At 31.2% G+C, this 21,616-nt stretch overlaps 1 protein-coding gene and 1 non-coding gene across 2 annotated transcripts; both read right to left on the minus strand.

The window, feature by feature from the left end:
* Nucleotides 1-5,160: 5,160 nt before the first annotated feature.
* Nucleotides 5,161-5,272, minus strand: LOC149520365 (small nucleolar RNA R71). The gene has a single exon (XR_016326681.1). It is a non-coding gene; the product is annotated as a small nucleolar RNA R71 (small nucleolar RNA).
* A 14,747-nt stretch (nt 5,273-20,019) lies between these two features.
* On the minus strand, nt 20,020-20,514 carry LOC149520366 (uncharacterized). The gene is made up of 2 exons (XM_089744178.1): nt 20,426-20,514; nt 20,020-20,323 (listed from the first exon to the last, which is right to left on the minus strand). Exons 1-2 carry the CDS (start codon nt 20,512-20,514, stop codon nt 20,020-20,022), a joined length of 393 nt encoding a protein of 130 aa, XP_089600304.1.
* Nucleotides 20,515-21,616: the final 1,102 nt, after the last annotated feature.

Here is a 21,616-nt window from a genome sequence, read left to right on the forward strand (position 1 = left end):
TGATCCCTATCTCCCTTTCTAGAAGAAACTTGAACACATTTGAGCGATCTTCCTTAGGACATGCTTGGGGAGTATGAAGTGCCTACACTAATAATTTTGAACACTAAACAATATTGATTGAATAAGTTACAGTCTTTCTAATAGAGTAATATAGAGTTATTTATACTTATTTTTAGCGCTTAAATGATTGATTTTTTTTTAATTTTTTAGCTAAATAAGGTTCTTTTTACTCCTAAAGTGTTCAATTTTCTGTTTGTAGGAAATCATGAAGAAAAGAGTTAATCTTGAAAAATCTTTAAAATTTTTTATCAATCTTGGATTACTCTTGACACATTAGAAGGATTCTTGATATGTTCTTGGTGATTCTTGATTTTCTTGGAAATCTTGAAAAGAAAAATATGTTCAAAATTGCTTTACTGAGTTTAAAAGAGTTGAATTGTTTCAATCTTGAAGAAACATGAAGAAAATTCATGCAAGAATTAAAGTAGGTAATTTCAGCAATGAATGAGGGTAGAATTGTAATTTTAGGTGAATGCAAGTCCATGGTAGATTATGTAGGTGCATAAGCATGGGATTACAAATGGATGATGTGGCAGAATGAGGTGGCATTTCTCTTTAAGTTTTCCTATTTGGATTTTGATTTCCTATTCTCATTAGGATTTAGTATTCTTATTCTTAATTAAAGTAAGATTTGCATGAGTTATGAAAAGACCATTCATTTATATGTAGCAAAGTATGTGTTTATGTTGAAGAAAAAAATTTAATTTTTCTACAGGATTCAAGACCAAGTTGTCTATGCAATTGAAGAGTTCAAGAACAAGCAATTTGAAGATGATTTTTAGAAGGTTAGTATACCATAGTCGAATGTGTATTTTTAGTATGCAAGATTGGTTTTTGGTTTTTTTTATGCACTCTTTAAGTTGCTACATGATAAAGAAAGATGATGGTTATGATATAGAAAACAAGAATTGAATTGAATTCAACTTCAAGAAGCTTTCTTGGTTTCAAGAGTTGCATTCCAACTAAAACACATAGGCTACCTTTGGAGTTCTACTTTGGCCGAATGCTTTAAGGTTTATTTTGCCTATAAATACTTCTTATTAGGTCTTAGAAAATGGTGTAAAGGGGTTGGGGTGACAGACCAACTTAGCAACATTAGTTTTTTTATTCTTGAATTTGGTTTTAAGCTTTCTTTAATCTTTGATTTTTTGCTTTGTTTAATATTAGTTTGTGCACAACTCTTTCAAGTTTTTAATTCAATTAAATTTTGTTTTACATTATTTTCAATTTGATTTTCATTAGTTTTCATTCAATTGGTTTAAAAATTGATATTTCTATTTGGTTTTTTAATCTTGATTAATACAAGTTACGGTTTAGTTGGATTGTGGTTAAATTGATTCGATTTTACATTCTGTTTTGATCCTAATCTTTCAATTTCATCTTTAATTCTTGTTAAAGCAATTGGGTTGTGTTTCTAGGTTTAGATTTAGGTTCAATTGTTGCTTGGTTGAATTGTTTGCATATTTAAGGTTTAATTTGTATAAGTTTTTGTAGATTAGTTTTGGTTTTCATATTCTATTCTTTAAAACAATTTTTGTTTTAGTTATTAGGTTGGATTTAAGTTAATTATTTCATATGTAATCTTGATTCTTTTTCAATTTAGGGTCATTTGATTAAGGTTTACATGAATTGTATGAATTTATTGCATTTGATTTTGATATATTAGTTTGATTTCAATTCTATTTTGATTTATTTAGATTAATTTGCATGTTCTTAGGTTAATTTGAATTTCATAATAGTTTGTTTGCAAGTTAGTTGGGTTAATTTGTTAGGTTATTGCATAATTGCTTTATAATACTTTTGGTTCATGTTAGTAGGGTTCATATACCTTTTGGTTCATAGTTATTTGCATGTAATTGAGATTATTTAGGTTATTTGGTTTTGGCTTATGTTCATTAGGGTTAATTGCTTTCAGTTTTAGTTATGTGCATGTTAGTTTGCTATTTAGTGATTTCAATTTGGTTATTTAGTTTGATTTTTATTTCGGTTCAAGCTTACTTTCATTATTTGTATTTGGTTTTGGTTAGTTTTAGTTATTTGAATCTTGTTTAGTTTAATTTGATATTGGTTTTATATTAGTTTGCATGTTTTAGGTTTAATTTGCTTAGTTTATATTCTAGCTAGATTTGATTTATCTAAGTTTGGGTGAAATAATTTTGGTATTTATGTATTTCATATAAAATCTCCATGGGAATGAACAAACTTTACTTATCATTATATTACTTGATACAATTTTGTGCGCTTACAAATTGCCAATCAAGTTTTTGGTGTTGTTGCTAGAGTTTGAAGGAGTAGTTCAATATCAATACTAACCATTTTGCTTATAGCTTGGATTTTTTTTTTGTTTTCAATTTGTTGATTTTTCTTGTTTTATATACTAAGAGCTAAGAGTTCTAGTTTAGTGTTATTAGATAAGGAAATAGAGAAAACTCTTTAAAAAAATCAAAAAGGGTAAAAAGCAAACAGCTTTTGTTTTACCTATGGCTGATCAACTACAAGAAAATCAGAGAACACTTAAAGACTATGCTATCCTTCAATTAGATGGGTTTCAACCTAGTATTAGTAGGTTGACCATTTAGGCCAATAATTTTGAATTGAAACCATCTATTATTAATATGATTCAAAATTTTGTTCAATTCTATGTGTTACCAATGATGACCCTGATTGGTGATCTGCACGTGCATAGAATCGACAAGTAATATAGTTATAAGAAAAAGAGTATCGTCTCACAAGAATAAGAGTATTGTTTCACAAAGATTATGTATATGAGATCACAAGTACCAAAATTGTATATGCCAAACTTATACTTAGATAAATCAAATCAAATAAACAATAAACTAATCAAATAAAACCTAAAACATGCAAACTAACATAAACTAATATCAAAATAAACTAATCAATAACCAAATAATGCAAAACAAGCAAAAACAAAATCAAATCAACAAAATATAATCAAATCGATACTAATTAAGCGACAATAAATCAACTAACTTGCAATAAACCATAAACCCAAATCAATTAAACAACTAAACATGCAATATAAATCAATAGCAATAAAAATCGAAACTCTAAAGATTCAATAAGCTAAACCGAATATAAACCCTAAGCAAACTATCATGCAATTCAATACAACCAACTTAAACCAAAACCCTAATAGCTTTAAGAATACGCAATAAACTTAAATTAACCTTTAAACATGCAATAGAAGCAAAATAAATCAAAATAAAAATGTAATTAAACCAATAAATAAGAACTGAAAATAACAAAATCCTAATCTTATGTAATTTCTCAAAACCCTAATATAAAAATGTTAAAACCAAATTAACCAAACCCTAAATCAATGCTAAACTAAAATCAATTAAAATATCTTAAACAAAAAATTATTAAAATAAAAAACTTTTAAACTAAATAAAACAAGCAAAAATTAAAAATATAAATCAAGAATTAAACCTAAGCATGCAATCTAAATAACTTAAACTAAAACTGAATTAAATCCAATTTAAACTATATAACCGAAACCCTTTAACCATGATTTAACATGCAATTAAATGAATTAAACCAAAACAGAACATTAATTGAAAAGATTAAACAAAAAATAAACAAGAAACACAACTTCCATGAACAAGAAAGCAAAATTGAATAAAAAGATTCAATCTTTAAACTAAAACGATAAACCAAATTGAAAAGAAACTTAAAATCAGAATTTGATTGCTTGAAAACTTAAAAGGAATATGCATAAACTAATCCTGAAAACCAAAAAATTAAAAGACCAATAAATCCTTAAACCAGAAACTTGAAAACTAAAGAAAACTTAAAGATAAGAAAGCTAAAATCACTAATAAGTTGGTCTATCACCCTAACCCTTTACACCCTTTTTTTAAGACTTAATGATGTATTTATAAGCTAGGAAAAACCCTAGTTAAGTTCGGCCAAGAGGTCTTGAAGAGAGCTTGCATAGTTTTGGTTGGACTTGAACTCTTTAATCCAAGAATGCCTTTTATAGTTGACTTCAATTAGAACTCTTAAAAAAGAAATTTTATAAACCATTCTTGACTTCTAAATCATATTTATCATATAGCAACTTAACCCATGCATAAAACAATACCATAATCAAATCTTGCTTACCAAAAATGTGCATTAGGCCAACATGAATTAATCTTCTTGAATGTTGCTTCAAATTCTTTAATCTTAAATCCTTTATGTAGTCCACAACTTGACTTGAATTATTGCTTGAAAAATCAGAGTTTAAAACCATGTAGAACACTTCATTAATGCCACTTGTAAAGAATGGAATTAAATACTTTATGCAATCCTACTCCAAGTAGGAATAAGAATACCAAATCCTAATCCTTATCGAAAATCCAAATCCAAGTATGAAAAGTAATTAGAATTACCATCTCATCATGCCACATCATCTTTCTTAACCAATAAGAAAACTTTTTATGCCATGACATCCATCAGTATCCCAAGCATGTGCACCTACATAAGCTACCATGGACTTGCAATTATTTAAAATTACAATTTTGACTTTCATTATAGCTAAAATTCCTACCTCAATTCTTGCATGAATTTTCTTCATTTTTTCTTTAAGATTGTGTCATTCTTACTCCATTGAACTTTAAAAAACAAATATTAAACTTCTTTCCTATTCTTTAACTTTAAGATTTTCAAAAAAATTAATCGATAACATCGCAAGATTCTTTTTTTGTAAAAAAAATCATCAAGATTGATAAAAAAATCTTCAATATTTACTCTTTTCTTCAAGCAAACCTACAAAACAAAAAATTATGCCATTTAGGAGTTAAAAAAAATTATTTTGCTAAGAATTAAGCAAAAATCACTTATTTAAGCATTAAAAAAAACCTAAATAATCTATTTTCTAAAGTTATCAAACCCCAATTTATATTTGACTAATTTTTTTGAAATTTATGATACTTTTAAAGCAAAATATTGCTACTAATGATGCCATTAGACTAAGGCTATTTTTTTTCTTTCAAAGATAAGGCAAGGAGTTGGCTTGTATCTATTCCTCTTGGTTTAATTACTACTTAAGATGGCCTAGTTTATAAATTCTTGGCTTGATTTTTTCCTCTATCTAAAACAGTCAGATGCGTAATGATATCACTTCTTTTAAGCAATTTGAAGCCGAATCCCTATTTGATGCATGGGAGAGGTATAAGGAGTTATTAAAGAGGTGCCTTCACCATGGTTTGCCAAATGGTTACAAGTGCAAATCTTTTATATGGGCTGGCAGGGCAAGCTAGAACCAATATTGATGCTGCTGCTATTAGGGCTTTAATGAGTAAGTCTACAGATAAGGCTTATGATTTGATTAAGGAGATGGCCATGAACAATTATAAGTGGGCCAATGAAAGGTTTGTACCAAAGAAATCTATTGGAGTTTTATAAACTTGATGCATTTACTGCTCGTACTTCCCAAGTGTTTGGCTTAGTTAAAAAGATTGAAAATTTAGGAACCAACCCTTTTTGTAGCCTTATCAATACCATTCAAAACCTATTTTTTTCATGTTATAATTATGAAGGGAACCATACTCTAGATAAGTCCCCATTAGAGTAGAGCCCGTTCAGTATGTTGCTCAACCTAAACAATAGTTTAATCCTTAGTTTAACACCTACAACTAAAGGTGAAAACACCATCCTAACTTTTCATAGGGTAATAACTAGGGGCAAGCTTCTAATTTTTATTTAAGATAAATGAACCCACCTAGTTTCCATCAACTATCACACAACAATACTATCCACCTCTACCACCCTAAGAAAATAAACCATCTTTGGTAGAGATATTTACCAAAGTTCTTTAAAACCAAGCAGCCTTCATTAAAAACCTTGAGGTACAAGTGGGCCAACTAGCTAATGCCCTAACCCAAGGAACCTTACCTAGCACCATTAAGCAAAACTCAAAAAGATAAGGTAAGGAGCAAATGAATAGCATTATAACCTTAAAGGGGGAGGAGCCAAATAGGGTTATGGGAAAAGTTCATTTTATTGAGAAGTCTATGTTAGTGGAAATAAAGGAGGTTCCTAGTGATGATAGGCCTAATGAGGGAGACATAAAAAAAAATGTTGAACTAGCTATGGAAGTTGTTAGTGAAAGGGAGAAAGTTGACATTAGAAGCAAGGCAAAGGCAAAGAAGAATAAAACTCAAGTAAAGTTTACTTTAATGATGTCTATAAAAAAAAGTTACAATTCACTCTTGCACATAATGACAAAAAGCCCATTTTGATGAGCTATTAGAGGAAATGAAGGATACTACATTTACTGATGAGTGTAGTATTATGTTTTAGAAGAATTTGCCACAAAAGCTTTATAATCCAAGGAGTTTTTCTATTCCTTGTTATATTGGTAATTTTTACTTTGATAAAGCTTTATGTGATATTTGAACATGTGTTCATTTGTTGCCTTTGAGTGTTTTAGGAAATTAGGGATCGGGAAGTTAAAGCCTATGACCTCTCATTTGATATTTATTGATAATTCTACTAAGTACCTTTTAGGAATGATGAAAATGTGCTTGTGAAAGAGCAAAAATATGCATTCCTAGCTGATTTTATTATAATGGATATTAAGGAAGATAAAGATATCCCCATTATTTTAGGGAGGCCATTCTTGGCCAAATTTAGAGTTGTAATTGATGTTGAAAAAAAGAGGTAAGCTTGAAATTTCAAAATAAGAAGATTGTTTTTAGATTTAGCAACCCTAATGTGGTTAAAGATGATGTGAAAAGAAAAAAAAAAGTGGTTAGGGATTGTGTGAAGAGGAAGGAAAAGGTAGTCAAGGAGAAAGCCTCAAGGTCGAAACCAAGGCCAACCTATAGGAGTCTAGTAAGGAAAAAGCATAACACCATGGATTATTTCATGGAGGAGAGAGAGGTTGACCTAAGTGTGATTGAAGAGTAATTGGAAAGAATTAGTCAAGCTTGATGACAACTAGTGCTGCTTGGGAGGCAAACTAAGTTTTAATTTTCAGTTTTGCATTATTAGATTTAGTTATTTATTTCATTGTTTTTATGAATAGGTAATGCTTGGGTTTTCTTTGTTTTTGTAGAAAATAGGAACATGAACCTAAGACAAGTTACGACAATGGAGGTTCCATGGAATTTTAGATTTAATTTTTGGATTTTAGGGGAGTACTTCTCTTTGTTTTATGTTTTTATGTTTTATTTGCACACATTGAGTTTTGTTTTATTTGCACACATTGAGGACAATGTGTTATTTAAGTTGGGAGAGAAAATTTTGAGTAAAATTTTTTAGTATCTTTTTAAAATTTTTTGTTTTTAAGTTTAAATGGTCATGTTTAGAATTATTATACTTCTTTTAATTATTTTCTCATAATCCAATGATAGAACCTTGATTGACTTTGAATATAGCTTATTAGAAAAGAATGAATGTAGTGAAAGCATGAGATGATTTTTGGAATATGTTTCTTTTTAATTGCAATATTTCCACATTTTTAGCACTTAGTCTTGATCATTGAGACGTAAGCATGTTTAGTTGAAGTTTATGTAGATATAAAGTTGCATTGATCTTTGAAGTTATGTACATATTTTAGAACTTATTGAAACATCTCTTGAGATGAAATCGTAGATCACACTTAACTAGGAAGATGATTTAAGCCATATTTAGTTCGTTTGAGCCTTTCAAGCCTACTATATATATATATGTTCCTTTCCTTTGTTTTCACCTACATGAATTAGCCACCCTTTGATTTATTATCTTTATCTTTGTACCTTACCCTATGTGTATATGGATTAATCAACAGTAAATATGAAAGCTATGTTGCATTAGGAAAGAAAGGTTGAGTTTAAGGTTGAAAAGAAAATACTGTGAAAAATTCTATTTTAAGCAAAAAAGAAAAAAGAAGTAAAAGTTGAAAATAGCTTTCATAGAAAGAAAATAGAATGCAAAAAGAGAAAAAGTGGTGAAAACATGAAAAATAGCAAGTAATTTAAGCAAATTAAAAGTAGTTGTTGTTTGAAAAAAAAAACAAAATAAAGAAGAATTTAAGTTTGGGGGGGTTACAATTCTTGAAAGCTCTCTCATCAATTAAAAGTGTAGATCTTAAGTAATGCATGTTTGGGTTTATTAAGCCTAAATTTTGCTTTATCATACCTTAACGCTAGACTAACACCACAAGCTTAATAAAAACCTATTGATCTTTGGTTAAGTTGTGGCTATATTAGTGGATAGAGTATGAGAAAAGTAAATTTATGAAATTTTTGCATGCTTTTGTGTGATGTGTTAATTTCATGTTTACATAACTTTAATTAAATGTCCTACATTGTTATGAGATAGACTATTAACACACACACGAAATTTGCAATTAAAAGGGAGCTTACTCTTGAATGAATATAATGTTTAATCTATGCTTGTGATTTTCTCTAAGTTATATTCATTATGCAATTTTTGAGGAATTTATGAGAATTTAACCATTAGAAGTTTATAAGATGATTTCTAGCATACTTATTTTTTACATAGCTTAGCTTTATTTTGCTTAAGGACAAGCGAAAGCTCAAGTTTGGGGGTTTCATAACTCTATAAAATAGAGTTATTTAGACTTGTTTTTAGTGCTTAAATGATTGATTCTTACATAGTTCTTAGCTAAATAAGGTTCTTTTTACTCCTAATGTGTTCAATTTTTTGTTTTGTAGGAAATCTTAAAGAAAAGAATGAATCTTGAAGAATCTTGATAATTCGTGATCAACCTTGGATGATTCTTTATGCATTAGAAGGATTCTTGATATGTTCTTGGTGATTCTTGAATTTCTTGGTTTTCTTGGAAATCTTGAAAAAGGAAAGTTGTTCAAGATTGCTTTGCTGAGTTTAGAAGAGTTGAAATGATGCAATCTTGAAGAAAAATAGAGAAAATTCATGCAAGAATTTAAGTAGGTAATTTTGGCTATGAATAAGGGTAGAATTGTAATTGCAAGTGAATGCAAGTCCATGGTAGCTTATGTAGGTGCATATGCATAGGATTACAAATGGATGATGTGGCATGATGAGGTAGCAATTCTATTTAAGTTTTTCTACTTGGATTTGGATTTTCTATTCTCATTAAGATTTAGTATTCCTATTCCTACTTAGAGTAAGATTTGCATGAGTTATAAAAATACCATTCATAATGGGCGACAAAGTATGTGTTTTTGTTGAAGAAAAATTTTAATTTTTCTCCAATTCAAGACCAAGTTATGTATGCAATTGAAGAGTTCAAGAACAAGCAATTAGAAGATGATTTTAGAAGGTTAGTATACCATAGCCGAATATGTATTCATGGTATGCAAGATTTCATTTTTGGTTTCTTTTATGCATTCTTTAAATTGCTACATGATAAGAAAGATGATGGTTGTGATATAGAAGACATGAATTGATCTATAGGAGTTCTTTTAAAGAGTTCTGGTTGAATTCAACTTTAAGAAGCTTTCTTGGTTTCAAAAGTTTCATTCCAATCGAAACACATGCGCTACCTTTGGAGTTCTACTTTGGACGAATGCTTTAGGGTTTATTTTGCTTGTAAATAATGTAGACACCCAATTTGGTCCAAGCCCAGATCAATCGGGCCTGGCCCAAATGGATAAGCCCAATTTGGTTCTTATTTGGGATTATTTTTATTTTATTTTTTTTTCTTGTGTATTTTATGTATTTTATTTATTTATTATTACTATGTATTTATTTATTTATTTATTATTAATATTTATATATATTTTATTTATATAGTTATATATTTATTATTATATTATAATTTATGTATTATTATTATTTATTTTTGGTATATTTTTTTAGATTTTTAATTATCTGTTAATAATTTTTTTCTCGTTTATCTGATTTTTCGTTTATCTGATTATTATTATTATTATATTTTCTTTTTCTGGGGCTGTGATTGAAAGCTAAAGAATCCTACTGAGAATGGGGATTCAATCAGAAGAGTCCATATTGGATTCAAAGATTGAATCCCTGTCCAAAGAGGAATTGAGATTGATCAGAAACACCTAATCAATCCCTATAAAAGGGACCCTCTGGAACAAAAGCAATGGACAGAAAAAACAGTGAGCAAAGTTATTGATTTGAGAGATAGAAGAGTATAGAAGGCTAAGGAAAGATTAAGAAGTGTTCTGGAGTTAGTAGGAATTTTTTTGAAGATTTTTGGTGATTTTTTTCTGAGAATTTCTAAAAAATTCCAGATTTCGGTGAATTTTTCAGCGAACGTTGAATTTTCTGGCGAAAATTCTGGCCAACTTTGAAGTTTCCAGTGAGCTGCCCAGTTTCCGGTGACGTTTCTCAGAAATCGATCAACTTCCGACCAACTTCCGGTGAACTTTCGGCGAAAAAACTCAGATTCCGGTGACAAATCCCAGAATCCGATGAATCTTCAACCGGAGTTCTTCGGCCTTTTAGAGAAAAGGGAGAGAAAAGGGAAGGAAGAGAGAGAGAGAGAGGGGAGAAGGTTTCTGTCGAAAAATGAAGGGAACTGCCTTTTATACCCTCCCAAAACGACGTCATTTTAGCCTTAAGTGACCTAGAGGATCCGTGCATTTTGCCGAGATCCGACCCAACCCGAGCGTTGACCCACTTCCTGACCCACGCGTGTCTGCCCCCTCCGAGTCGAGTCGAGCCGAGTCCTTGAGCCGAGCCAAGCTGATAGCCGTGCCGCTCCATGTTTTTTTTTTTGGAATTTTTTTTATTTATTTTTTTATTAGATTAGATTTATTTAATATTTTTTATCTTTATCTTATTTTTATTTTTGTTTTACTTTTCTTTATTTTTTTTATCTTTATTTATTTTCACTTTTATTTTGTTCTATTTTCTTTAAATAAAAATCAAAAAATATTTTTGGGGAAAAGTTGAAAGTATCAATTTTCCTTAAAAATAAATTTTTAAAAAATATTTTTGGGGAAAAGTTGAAGTATCAATTTTCCTTGAAAATAAAAATTTTCGAAAAATATTTTTAGGGAAAAGTTAAAAGTATCAATTTTCCTTGGAAATCAAGGTTTCAAAAAAAAATATTTTTGAGGAAAAGTTGAAAGTATCAATTTTCCTTAGAAATAAATTTTCAAAAAATATTTTTGGGGAAAAGTTGAAAGTATCAATTTTCCTTAAAAATAAAATTTCAAAAAAAGGGTTTTTAAGGAAAAGTTAAAAGTATCAATTTTCCTTGAAAATCAAAGTTTCCAAAAAAAAAAACATTTTTGGGGAAAAGTTGAAAGTATCAATTTTCCCTACACAAGAACAACCATCATTTCCTTCCTTTCTATTTTGATTTTGATTTTGATTTTTCTTTAACTAATCTGACGACGGAGCCTCTGCAAGTGAAACAATAATTTTTTCTTGCATACTCTTGAGGTGAGGAAATTTTCTCAATTTTTTGCTAAAAGTATTAGAGTCAATTGAGAATAATTTCTAATAATTAATTACTCGGTAAAATTTTAAGGCTCATTGGATAACACAAATTTTAGCTGGTACCATCTTTTGATGGGCGTTGTGAGGGTGCTATAACCTTCCTCACATGTAACCGAACTCCCGAACCCTGTTTTGGTTAGTAGACTTGAACCTATTCTTTTAGGGACCCTTAAATTTAGGTGTTCCCTAAAAGGACAGATTCTTTAGGTGGTCAATCGCACCTTGATAAAAAAGATTAGTGGCGACTCCCTTAAGTCAATGTCTAGCGATAGATCCTCAGATCTAGACGTTATGACAGCTTGGCGACTCCACTGGGGACTTTGAGAGTCAGGCCAGCAAATAATTTGTGTTATCCAAAAGCCGAATAAAATTAAACCTTTTTGTATATATGTGTTATTATTCATTCATGTTTATTTACCTTGCTAATTATGTCATTCATGTGCATGAGCATAACATAAGCTCTATACCCGAGCTCCGTCCCTTTAGGAGGGAGTAAAGTACCTATTGCTTTCGTAAGGTCTAATGCCTCCGCATGGCTAGCGAAATACTCCCACTCAAATTGAACCTTTTCCGCTTGTAGCCTGTAATGGGTGAGAATTAGGGTGCCTTACTAGTCTGTGATGGACAAAGATGTAAGGAACAATTTGAGTACCTTTAGACTTTGACCTTAAAACCGCATATAGTGAACCTTAAGAGTACCTAAGCCTAGGATAGAGCCCTTTCTACCCAATGATAGATATACCCTGAAATTAGGACACAAAAAGGGTGTTTATCTAATCATTTTAATTGTCTGACTTTGTGCATCATTTTCATTATCATATGTAACATTATACATCAGCATCATTTTCATTTCATCCATGAAACTAACTGTATTGTTTGTCTGATTTTATGCATCTGCATTACTTTCATGATCATGTTTTAACACAATCATTTGCATCCATTTCATATTAGATTTCATTCAGGAAAATGTACATATCATTCGTGCATCAACGAATCATACATAAAGCATAGCATAGCATTTTCTAATCATAATTGTGGTGTTAGAGGTTCAAGGATAGTTCTACCAAATAACCCCACTCACCAATACAAGAGCTCAAGCCAGACTAATGGAACAAGAAAATTTCAGTCATCTCGAGAGAATAAAAAAAGCTCAAAAAAAGTTAAAAGGAGAGTTGAATAAGATTTTAAGGGCAAATTGATTTAATATGGTGGTCCAAATTTTGAGTCGAATGTTACTCATCGACAGCGAGTGGAGAGAGCCTGTTTTCAAGAAGTGAATTTCAATTATCTATCTTACAATTAAACAGAACATCGATCATATTCCAGCAGCTACAGCTGAAGATGTGAAGCTTGTGGTGGCTACTACTCAGAGAGCTCTTTCTAAAAACAAAAGCAAAGATTAGGCTTCAGCTTCTGATGTTGTTCATGCCAAGTATTTACGGGCCATCGTTTCTAAAATAACAAAGAGAAAATTTGAATTAGCAAAGCTTGGGCAATTGATTACGAGAAACCACTTGATGAAGCAACTTGGGACATCGATGATGTTGCTGGATGTTTTGAGTACTAAACGTACCTTACTAAAGGTTTAGATGCGAAGTAAAAGATTGTGCTGCAATATTGAAACCTTTCGAGCTGGTATTTATCACCTGTTTGGAGCTGGCTGACGTGTGAAAGAAGGTGAGTTTTCCTTCAGGTATCTTAAACATTCTGACTGGATCGGGCCTGAAAGTTATGATTTCTTTGGCATATCATCCTAATATTGACAAGATTGCCTTTACCAGAAGCAATACAACAGGGAGCATGATAATGGAAGCAACCACTCAAATGGTCAAGCCTGTATCTTTAGAACTCGGTAGGAAAAGCCCAATCATTTTGTTTGAGGATCAAGAATATGAAGAGTCACAATGAATCAATGGGATGAGATAAAAATCCTTCACCTGGTTGCCCAGGGGCATGATTTTAAAGAGGATGTTAAAACTGGTTGAATGCCACTTATCATTCTAAGAGTTCTTTTAAAGTAATGTTAGGATTTCTTTTCTACAATATGATTTCACTTGTTATCATCTTAATAAGGGCGAGTTAATGCATTTCATTACATTTTCTCTTTCACTCGACCATTATTCCATGCCCTGTTACCTTTCATAATTTCACATTCCCATTTTTAAATTTTAGATGATGAATATTTAGACAATGATAACAATAATTCTGGGATTTAATTTTGAAAACTCATCCACGTTAATATGAGAAGATGATTTGAGCAAAAAGTAAGCTGTTACTAGAGGTGAAATAGATATGTCTTGAAGATGTGCAATCTTTTATACAAGTTCATGAGCTTTGTTCAATAGATGATGTTCAAGAAAGGTATGCATAATTGAGATGAAAAATGGCCATTTTTCTTTTACCATTTGAAAAACCATTTATTGTTACCCCTTTAAGCCTATCATTTTTTTTTTAAGAACCCCAACCAAGGATCACCCTCTACACTGGAGGGTAATTTTTGAAAAAAAAAAAGAAAAAAAACACCACAAAAGGTCTCAAAGATGGAAAGAGAAAGAAAAGCAAAAGAAAAATAAATGCCACACATGATTTAGGGTAAAGTAATGAGAATCTTTTGTGTGAAGAAAGAAAAAATAGTGAAACGATGTGGGGGGAAAATGCCAAGTTGTATCAAATGATCCTTTGGTTTTGAACCTTTTTAATACATGTTTTGAGCCTATATCCATTTTTTTATGACCCTTCACCTTGGCCTACATTACAACCTTGAAAAGTCCATTTGGATCAAGTGTGAATACTCAACTTGAATGATCACATGTTGAGCAAAGGTATGCTTATGATGAAGCAATGGAATCATGCTACATTGCTCTAAAGTTTGATGTATGAAAGATATCAACAATAGATAAAAATGAGAAAAAAAAAGAAAGAATGAGAAAATGGAAAAAAGAGATCCAAATTGAAAACCTGAAAGGGTGATTTTGATAGAGAAAGATCCAGGTCAAATGGCTCACATGAATGGAAGATCAAAGACATTTGAAGATCCCTCAAAGACTGGGGTAAAGTTTGCCAAGTTCAAGATGACTTCAACTGTAAATGGAATGAGTTTTTGAAAAAGAATCCTAGATTAATGTTGAGAATTGTTTGAATATTCATCATTTGGACATACCATCCATCCCAATGACATGTATCCAATTTATTTCTTTTCCCATTTGTTTTGTATCAAAATAGATCTTCATTGATTATCTTTACCATAATTCACCATGTGTTCTCTTATTGTTACACCCCTAGAATGAATTCAGAAAATGCTTGATTGCATTATATTTGTCAAGATTTGAAATGATAATGAATGAATGAATATGTGCTTAAAAGAGTCTTGCATTCATTTGAAAAGAAATCTAAGATGATAAAGCAATGGTAGAAACCCAAAAGAGATGATTTGGAAGGATATGTGATATGATCAAATAGAGGATATAACGGGGCAAATCTTGAAAAATGGTATAACCAAGTGATGAATACAAGGATGAATTGGTCGATATGACTTGCAAGTTATGATTGGATGATGAAAGCAATCAGTGGACAAAGTTTGTTTTGGAATGGTTAATGCTGAGACATTTATGAGTAATGACTCAGTAATGGTGGGTGAAACTTGTTCTGAAATTTTTAGTGCTGAGAAGTCTATGAACAGTGGTCAAGTGATGATTGATTGATGAAACTTGTTTCAAAATATGGAGAAACTGAACAAGGAAGACATGCAGAATGGTGGAGTTTTGAGAGCCATATCACCATAATTATTTAGAATTTTGTTGCATAGACATTTGCATTACATGCATCATGGTGGCATCATCGCTTGAATAGTACATGCACATGATTTGATGAATTAAACTTTGTTTGGACATGCATGGCACTATGAGAATATAGGTTGCCACATTTGCATCATTAAGAAAACATTTGCATCTTTGGTCATAACATTCATTCATGCAAAATTTTGAGTCACTTGAAAAAGAAATTGTGAATGTTTTGATGAGAATTTTTGAGAACTCAAATGAGAATCTTTGAATTTCAAAATGAGAATCTTTGAGGAGTGAAACCCTAAAGTTCATCGAATGTGAATCTTCGAACAAATGAAAAGTTTTGAACTTTTGGATGTGGATCTCCAAAATACAAAACTTCAACCTTTTGGATATGAATTTCCAATGTTTTAAATGAGAGCCTTTGAACTTAGATGTGAAACTCTAAGTTTTATTGCATGTGAGCCTTTGAACTCAAATGAAAAGCTTTGAATTTTTGGATGTGAATTTCCAAAATTTAAATAAAAAGCTTTAGACTTTTGGATATGAATTCCAAGTTTGCCAAATAAGAACCTTTAAAAAAAGCTTTGAACTTTTGGATGTGAGCCTCCACAATTCAAATGAGGATCTTTGATGCGAGTCTTACAAGTTGCAAATGCAAATATTGAGATCTTGCAAATTCGAGAAGAAATTTGTTAGGTAAGTTCCTAATCCTTGAAATAGGATGTCTTGTGGTATCAGGATTGATTTATAAGACCTTTGGGCATAATCTCTTGAAACTCCTTCAAACACAATTTTCAACTCTTTTGGACATGATTGTTAGGGAGCAATTTACTTTTCTAAAAGTCGTGGTGCCTCTATTTAGAGGAGAAATTTACTTTCCAAAGTCGTGGTGCCTTTGTTTAGAGGAGCAATTTACTTTCCAAAGTCGTGGTGCCTCTGTTTAGAGGAGTAATTTACTTTCCCAAAAGTCGTGGTGCCTCTGTTTAGAGGAGCAATTTATTTTGTTCAAAGTCGTTGAGCCTCTGTTTAGAGGAGCTTTGGTAAAAAAAAAAAACACAAAAAAAAACAAAAATGAAAATGTTGAGTTGAGTCTTGATTGGGTGTCTACGTCTTTGCACAATTTCTGTTTCACAGAAAATGTGCAAAGAGGGGCAGTTGTAGACACCCAATTTGGTCCAGGCCCAGATCAATCGGGCCTGGCCCAAATGGATAAGCCCAATTTGGTTCTTATTTGGGATTATTTTTATTTTATTTTATTTTTCTTTGTTTTGTATTTTATGTATTTTATTTATTTATTATTACTATGTATTAATTAATTAATTAATTAATTTATTATTAATATTTATATATATTTTATTTATATAGTTATATATTTATTATTATATTATAATTTATGTATTATTATTTTTTTTTGGTATATTTTTTTTCAGATTTTTAATTATCTGTTAATAATTTTTTTCCTGTTTATCTGATTTTTTGTTTATCTGATTATTATTATTATTATTATTATTTTTTCTTTTTCTGGGGCTGTGATTGAAAGCTAAAGAATCCTGCTGAGAATGGGGATTCAATCAGAAGAGTCCATATTGGATTCAAATATTGAATCCCCGTCCAAAGAGGAATTGGGATTGATCAGAAACTCCTGATCAATCCCTATAAAAGGGACCCTCTGGAACAGAAGCAATGGACAGAAAAAACAGTGAGCAAAACTACTGATTTGAGAGATAGAAGAGTATAGAAGGCTAAGAAAAGATTAAGAAGTGTTCTGGAGTTAGTAGCAATTTTTTTGAAGATTTTTGGCGATTTTTTTTCTGGGAATTTCTGGAAAATTTCAGATTCCGGTGAACTTTCTGGCGAACGTTGAATTTTTTGGCGAAAATTCCAGCCAACTTTGAAGTTTTCGACGAGTTGCCCAATTTTCGGCGACGTTTCCCAGAAACCGACCAACTTTCGGTCAACTTCCGGTGAACTTCCGACGAAAAAACCCAGATTCCGACGACAAATCCCAAAATTCGGAGAATCTTCAACCGGAGTTCTTCGGCCTTTTAGAGAGAAGGGAGAGAAAAGGGAAGGAAGAGAGAGAGAGGGGAGAAGGTTTCTGTCAAAAAACAAAGGGAACTGCCTTTTATACCCTCCCAAAACGACGTCGTTTTGGCCTTAAGTGACCCAGAGGATCCGCGCGTTTTGCCGAGATCCGACCTGACCCAAGCGTCGACCCGCTTCCTGACCTGAGTGTGTCTACCCCCTTCGAGCCGAGCCGAGCTTCCAAGCCGCTCCCCCGAGCCGTTTTCTCTTCCTTGAGCCGAACCGATAGCCGAGCCGCTCCAGGTTTTTTTTTTTTGGAATTTTTTTATTTATTTGTTTTATTTATTTATTTATTAGATTAGATTTATTTAATATTTTTTTATCTTTATCTTATTTTTATTTTTGTTTTACTTTTCTTTATTCTTTTATCTTTATTTATTTTCACTTTTATTTTGTTCTATTTTCTTTAAATAAAAATAAAAAAATATTTTTGGGGAAAAGTTGAAAGTATCAATTTTCCTTGAAAATCAAAATTTTCGAAAAATATTTTTAGGGAAAAGTTGAAAGTATCAATTTTCCTTGGAAATGAAAGTTTCGAAAAAAAATATTTTTGAGGAAAAGTTGAAAGTATCAATTTTCCTTAGAAATAAATTTCCAAAAAATATTTTTGGGGAAAAGTTGAAAGTATCAATTTTCCTTAAAAATAAAATTTCAAAAAAAGGGTTTTGGAGAAAAAGTTGAAAGTATCAATTTTCCTTGAAAATCAAAGTTTTCAAAAAATATTTTTGAGGAAAAGTTGAAAGTATCAATTTTCCTTGAAAATCAAAGTTTCCAAAAAAAAAACATTTTTGGGGAAAGTTGAAAGTATCAATTTTCCCTACACAAGAACAACCATCATTTCCGTCCTTTCTATTTTGATTTTGATTTTGATTTTTCTTTAACTAATCCGACGACGGAGCCTCTACAAGTGAAACAATAGTTTTTTCTTGCATACTCTTGAGGTGAGGGAATTTTCTCAAATTTCTGCTAAATGTATTAGAGTCAATTGAGAATAATTTCCAATAATTAATTACTCGGTAAAATTTTAAGGCTCATTGGATAACACAAATTTCAGCTGGTACCATCTTTTGATGGGCGTTGTGAGGGTGCTATAACCTTCCTCACACATAACCAAACTCCCGAACCATGTTTTGGTTAGTAGACCTAAACCTATTCTTTTAGGGACCCTTAAATTTAGGTGTTCCCTGAAAAGATAGATTCTTTAGGTAGCCAATCGCACCTAGATAAAAAAGATTGGTGGTGACTCCCTTAAGTCAATGTCTAGCGATAGATCCCAGGATCTAGACGTTATGACAAATAATTCTTATTAGGTCTTAGAAAAAGGTGTAAAAGGGTTAGGGTGACAAACCAACTTAGTAACATTAGTTTTTTCATTCATGAATTTAGGATTAAGCTTTCTTGAATTTAATTTTCTACTTTGTTTAATATTATTTTATGCACACTTCCTTCAAGTTTTTAATTCAATTAAGTTCTATTTTACATTATTTTCAATTTGATTTTCATTGGTTTTCATGCAATTGGCTTAAAAATTGATCTTGCTCTTTAGTTTTTGAATCTTAATTAATACAAGTTGTAATTTTGCTGGATTATGGTTAAATGGATTTGGTTTTACATTTTGTTTTGATCTTAATCTTTCAATTTTAGATTTAATTCTTGTTAAAGTAATTGGTTTGAGTTTCTAGGTTTAGATTTGGGTTCAATTGTTGCTTGATTGCATGGTTTGCATGTTTAAGGTTTAATTGGGTTTAATTTGTATAAGTTCTTGCATGTTACTTTCGGTTTTCATATTCTATTCTTTAAAATGATTTCCATTTTAGTTATTAGGTTGATTTTAAGTTAGTTATTGCATATTTAATCTTGATTCTTATTCGGTTTAGGGTTATTTGATTAAGGTTTACATGAATTGTATGAATTTAGGGTTTATTGCATTCATTTTTGATATATTAGTCTGCTTTCAATTTTGTTTTGATTTGTTTAGATTAATTTGCATGTTCTTAGGTTAATATGAGTTTCATAACAGTTTGTTTGCAAGTTAATTGGGTTAATTTGTTAGGTTATTGCATAATTGCTTTATAATAGTTTTGGTCCATGTTAGTAGGGTTCATATGGCTTTTGGTTCATAGTTATTTGCATGTTATTGAGATTATTCTAGGTCATTTGGATTTTTTTTAGGTTCAATAGGGTTAATTGGTTTCAGGTTTAGTTATATGCATGTCAGTTTGCTATTTAGTGATTTCGGTTTGGTTATTTAGTTTGATTTTTATTTCAGTTGAAGCTTACTTTCTTTATTTGTATTCAGTTTTGGTAAATTTTAGTTATTTGAATCTTGTTTTGTTTAATTCGATATTGGTTTATATTAGTTCACAAGTTTTAGGTTTAATTTGCTTAGTTTATATTCTAGCTTGATTTGATTTATCTAAGTTTGGGTAAATTAATTTTGGTACTTGTGTATCTCATATGCAATTTTTGTAGGAACGAACTTTACTTATCATTATATTACTTGGTACAATTTCGTGCACTTCAACCCGCGTTTGATAGCCCAGCTCTTCAATCTAGCTAAAATGATCTCTAGCGAAGGTAAATAATCTGTGTCAACCTTCTAGTTACCAGTGGCACTCTTAAGTATCTTATTGGCATCATACATACCTTGAAGCCAAAGGCTTGTTGTATTAGTGTAAGCTTATCTCCGCTCATCATTTTCATTGTTAAGTTGTAACCCAAAAATAGTATAGAAAGACTTCGGCACCTTTTTTATTGCAATCACAGAGTCCAAGCTCCCTTTTGCAAAAACCAGCAAGTCATCCATAAAGCGTAAGTGTGTTAGATTGATCTTTTTGCATTTAGGGTGAAATGCAAACACTCTATGTTTAGCTGCTGCATCAAGAAGCCTTGATAATAAATTGATTGCAAAGTCAAGCAGATAGGGAGAAAGAGGATCTCCGTGTCTTATCCCCTGTGCTCTTTTAAAATAACTTGCTAGTCCTCTATTGATAGAAACAAAGAACCATGAATTAGTGATACAGCTCTGTATCCATCTTATAAACTATTCTGGTAGCCCAATTGCTTTTAAAACAGCTAGTAAAAACTTCCAATCTATTGTGTCAAATGCCTTATAGAGATCTACCTTAATTGCACACCTTGGAGATTGAGTTGTTCTACCATAGCCTCTAACCATCTCTTATGCCATCAATACTTTATCTATGATGCTTCTCTATTTTATAAAAGTACTTTGGCTCTAACTGATCATGCAGGTAAGACTATTTTTAATCTATTAGCCAAAATCCTAGTAATGCATTTGCAAATTATAGAACAACAAGAGATAGGCCTATAATCCTTAATGTTGCTAGGAGTTTTACTCTTAAGGACTAAAGCGACAATAGTAGAGTTGAAGGCTGGCAGCATGTTACTAGTTTGAAAATTTTGCATTATAGCATTGTAAACATCTTCATCGACAATTGACCAGACCTTCTTGAAGAAATAAGCTGTATAAGCATTAGGTCTAGGAGATTTCTCACTATTAAGTGAAAACATAGTGTCTTTAATTGTGGAAACTGAATGTATATTGAAAAACTGCTTATCTTGAATTATACAAGAATCTTAGGTTTATATACAACTAACTAGGGGTTAAACTAGGAAACTAAATCTTCTTTAATTTTAGGGATACAAATACTTAATTCTAGAGATACAAATATAAATATACAAATTACAAGATTACAACCAGCTGTAAATAAGTGTTTTCCCACACCCCCCTCAAGCTGGTGAATAGGTGTTTTCCATTCCCAGCTTGGAAATAATTTCTTGAAATGTTGCACTGCTGAGACCTTTAGTCAACACATCTGCAAGTTGACCCTTAGTTGATACATAAGGTGTACAAATCAACCTACTGTCTAGTTTCTCCTTTATGAAATGTCGGTCTACTTCAATGTGTTTTATTCTGTCATGTTGCACAGGATTGTGTGCAATGCTTATTGCAGACTTGTTATCACAGTAGAGTCTCATTGGTCTATCCCACTTGATCTTCAAGTCTTCTAGGATAATCTTTAACCATAGTAGTTCACAAATTCCTTGAGCCATTGCTCTAAACTCTGCTTCAGCACTTGATCTAGCCACTGCATTCTATTTTTTAGTCCTCTAAGTCACAAGATTACCACCTAAGAAAGTGCAGTAGCTTGAGGTGGATCTTCTATCAGTTACTGAACCTGCATAATCAGCATCTGTATATGCTTCTAGAACTAACGTCGAATTTCTTTTGAATAAGATACCTCTCCCAAGATTGG

This window comes from Durio zibethinus, chromosome 1 (genome assembly GCF_047325235.1).
Source record: "Durio zibethinus cultivar Kanyao isolate XHJ-2024 chromosome 1, ASM4732523v1, whole genome shotgun sequence".
Classification (NCBI taxonomy): domain Eukaryota; kingdom Viridiplantae; phylum Streptophyta; class Magnoliopsida; order Malvales; family Malvaceae; genus Durio; species Durio zibethinus.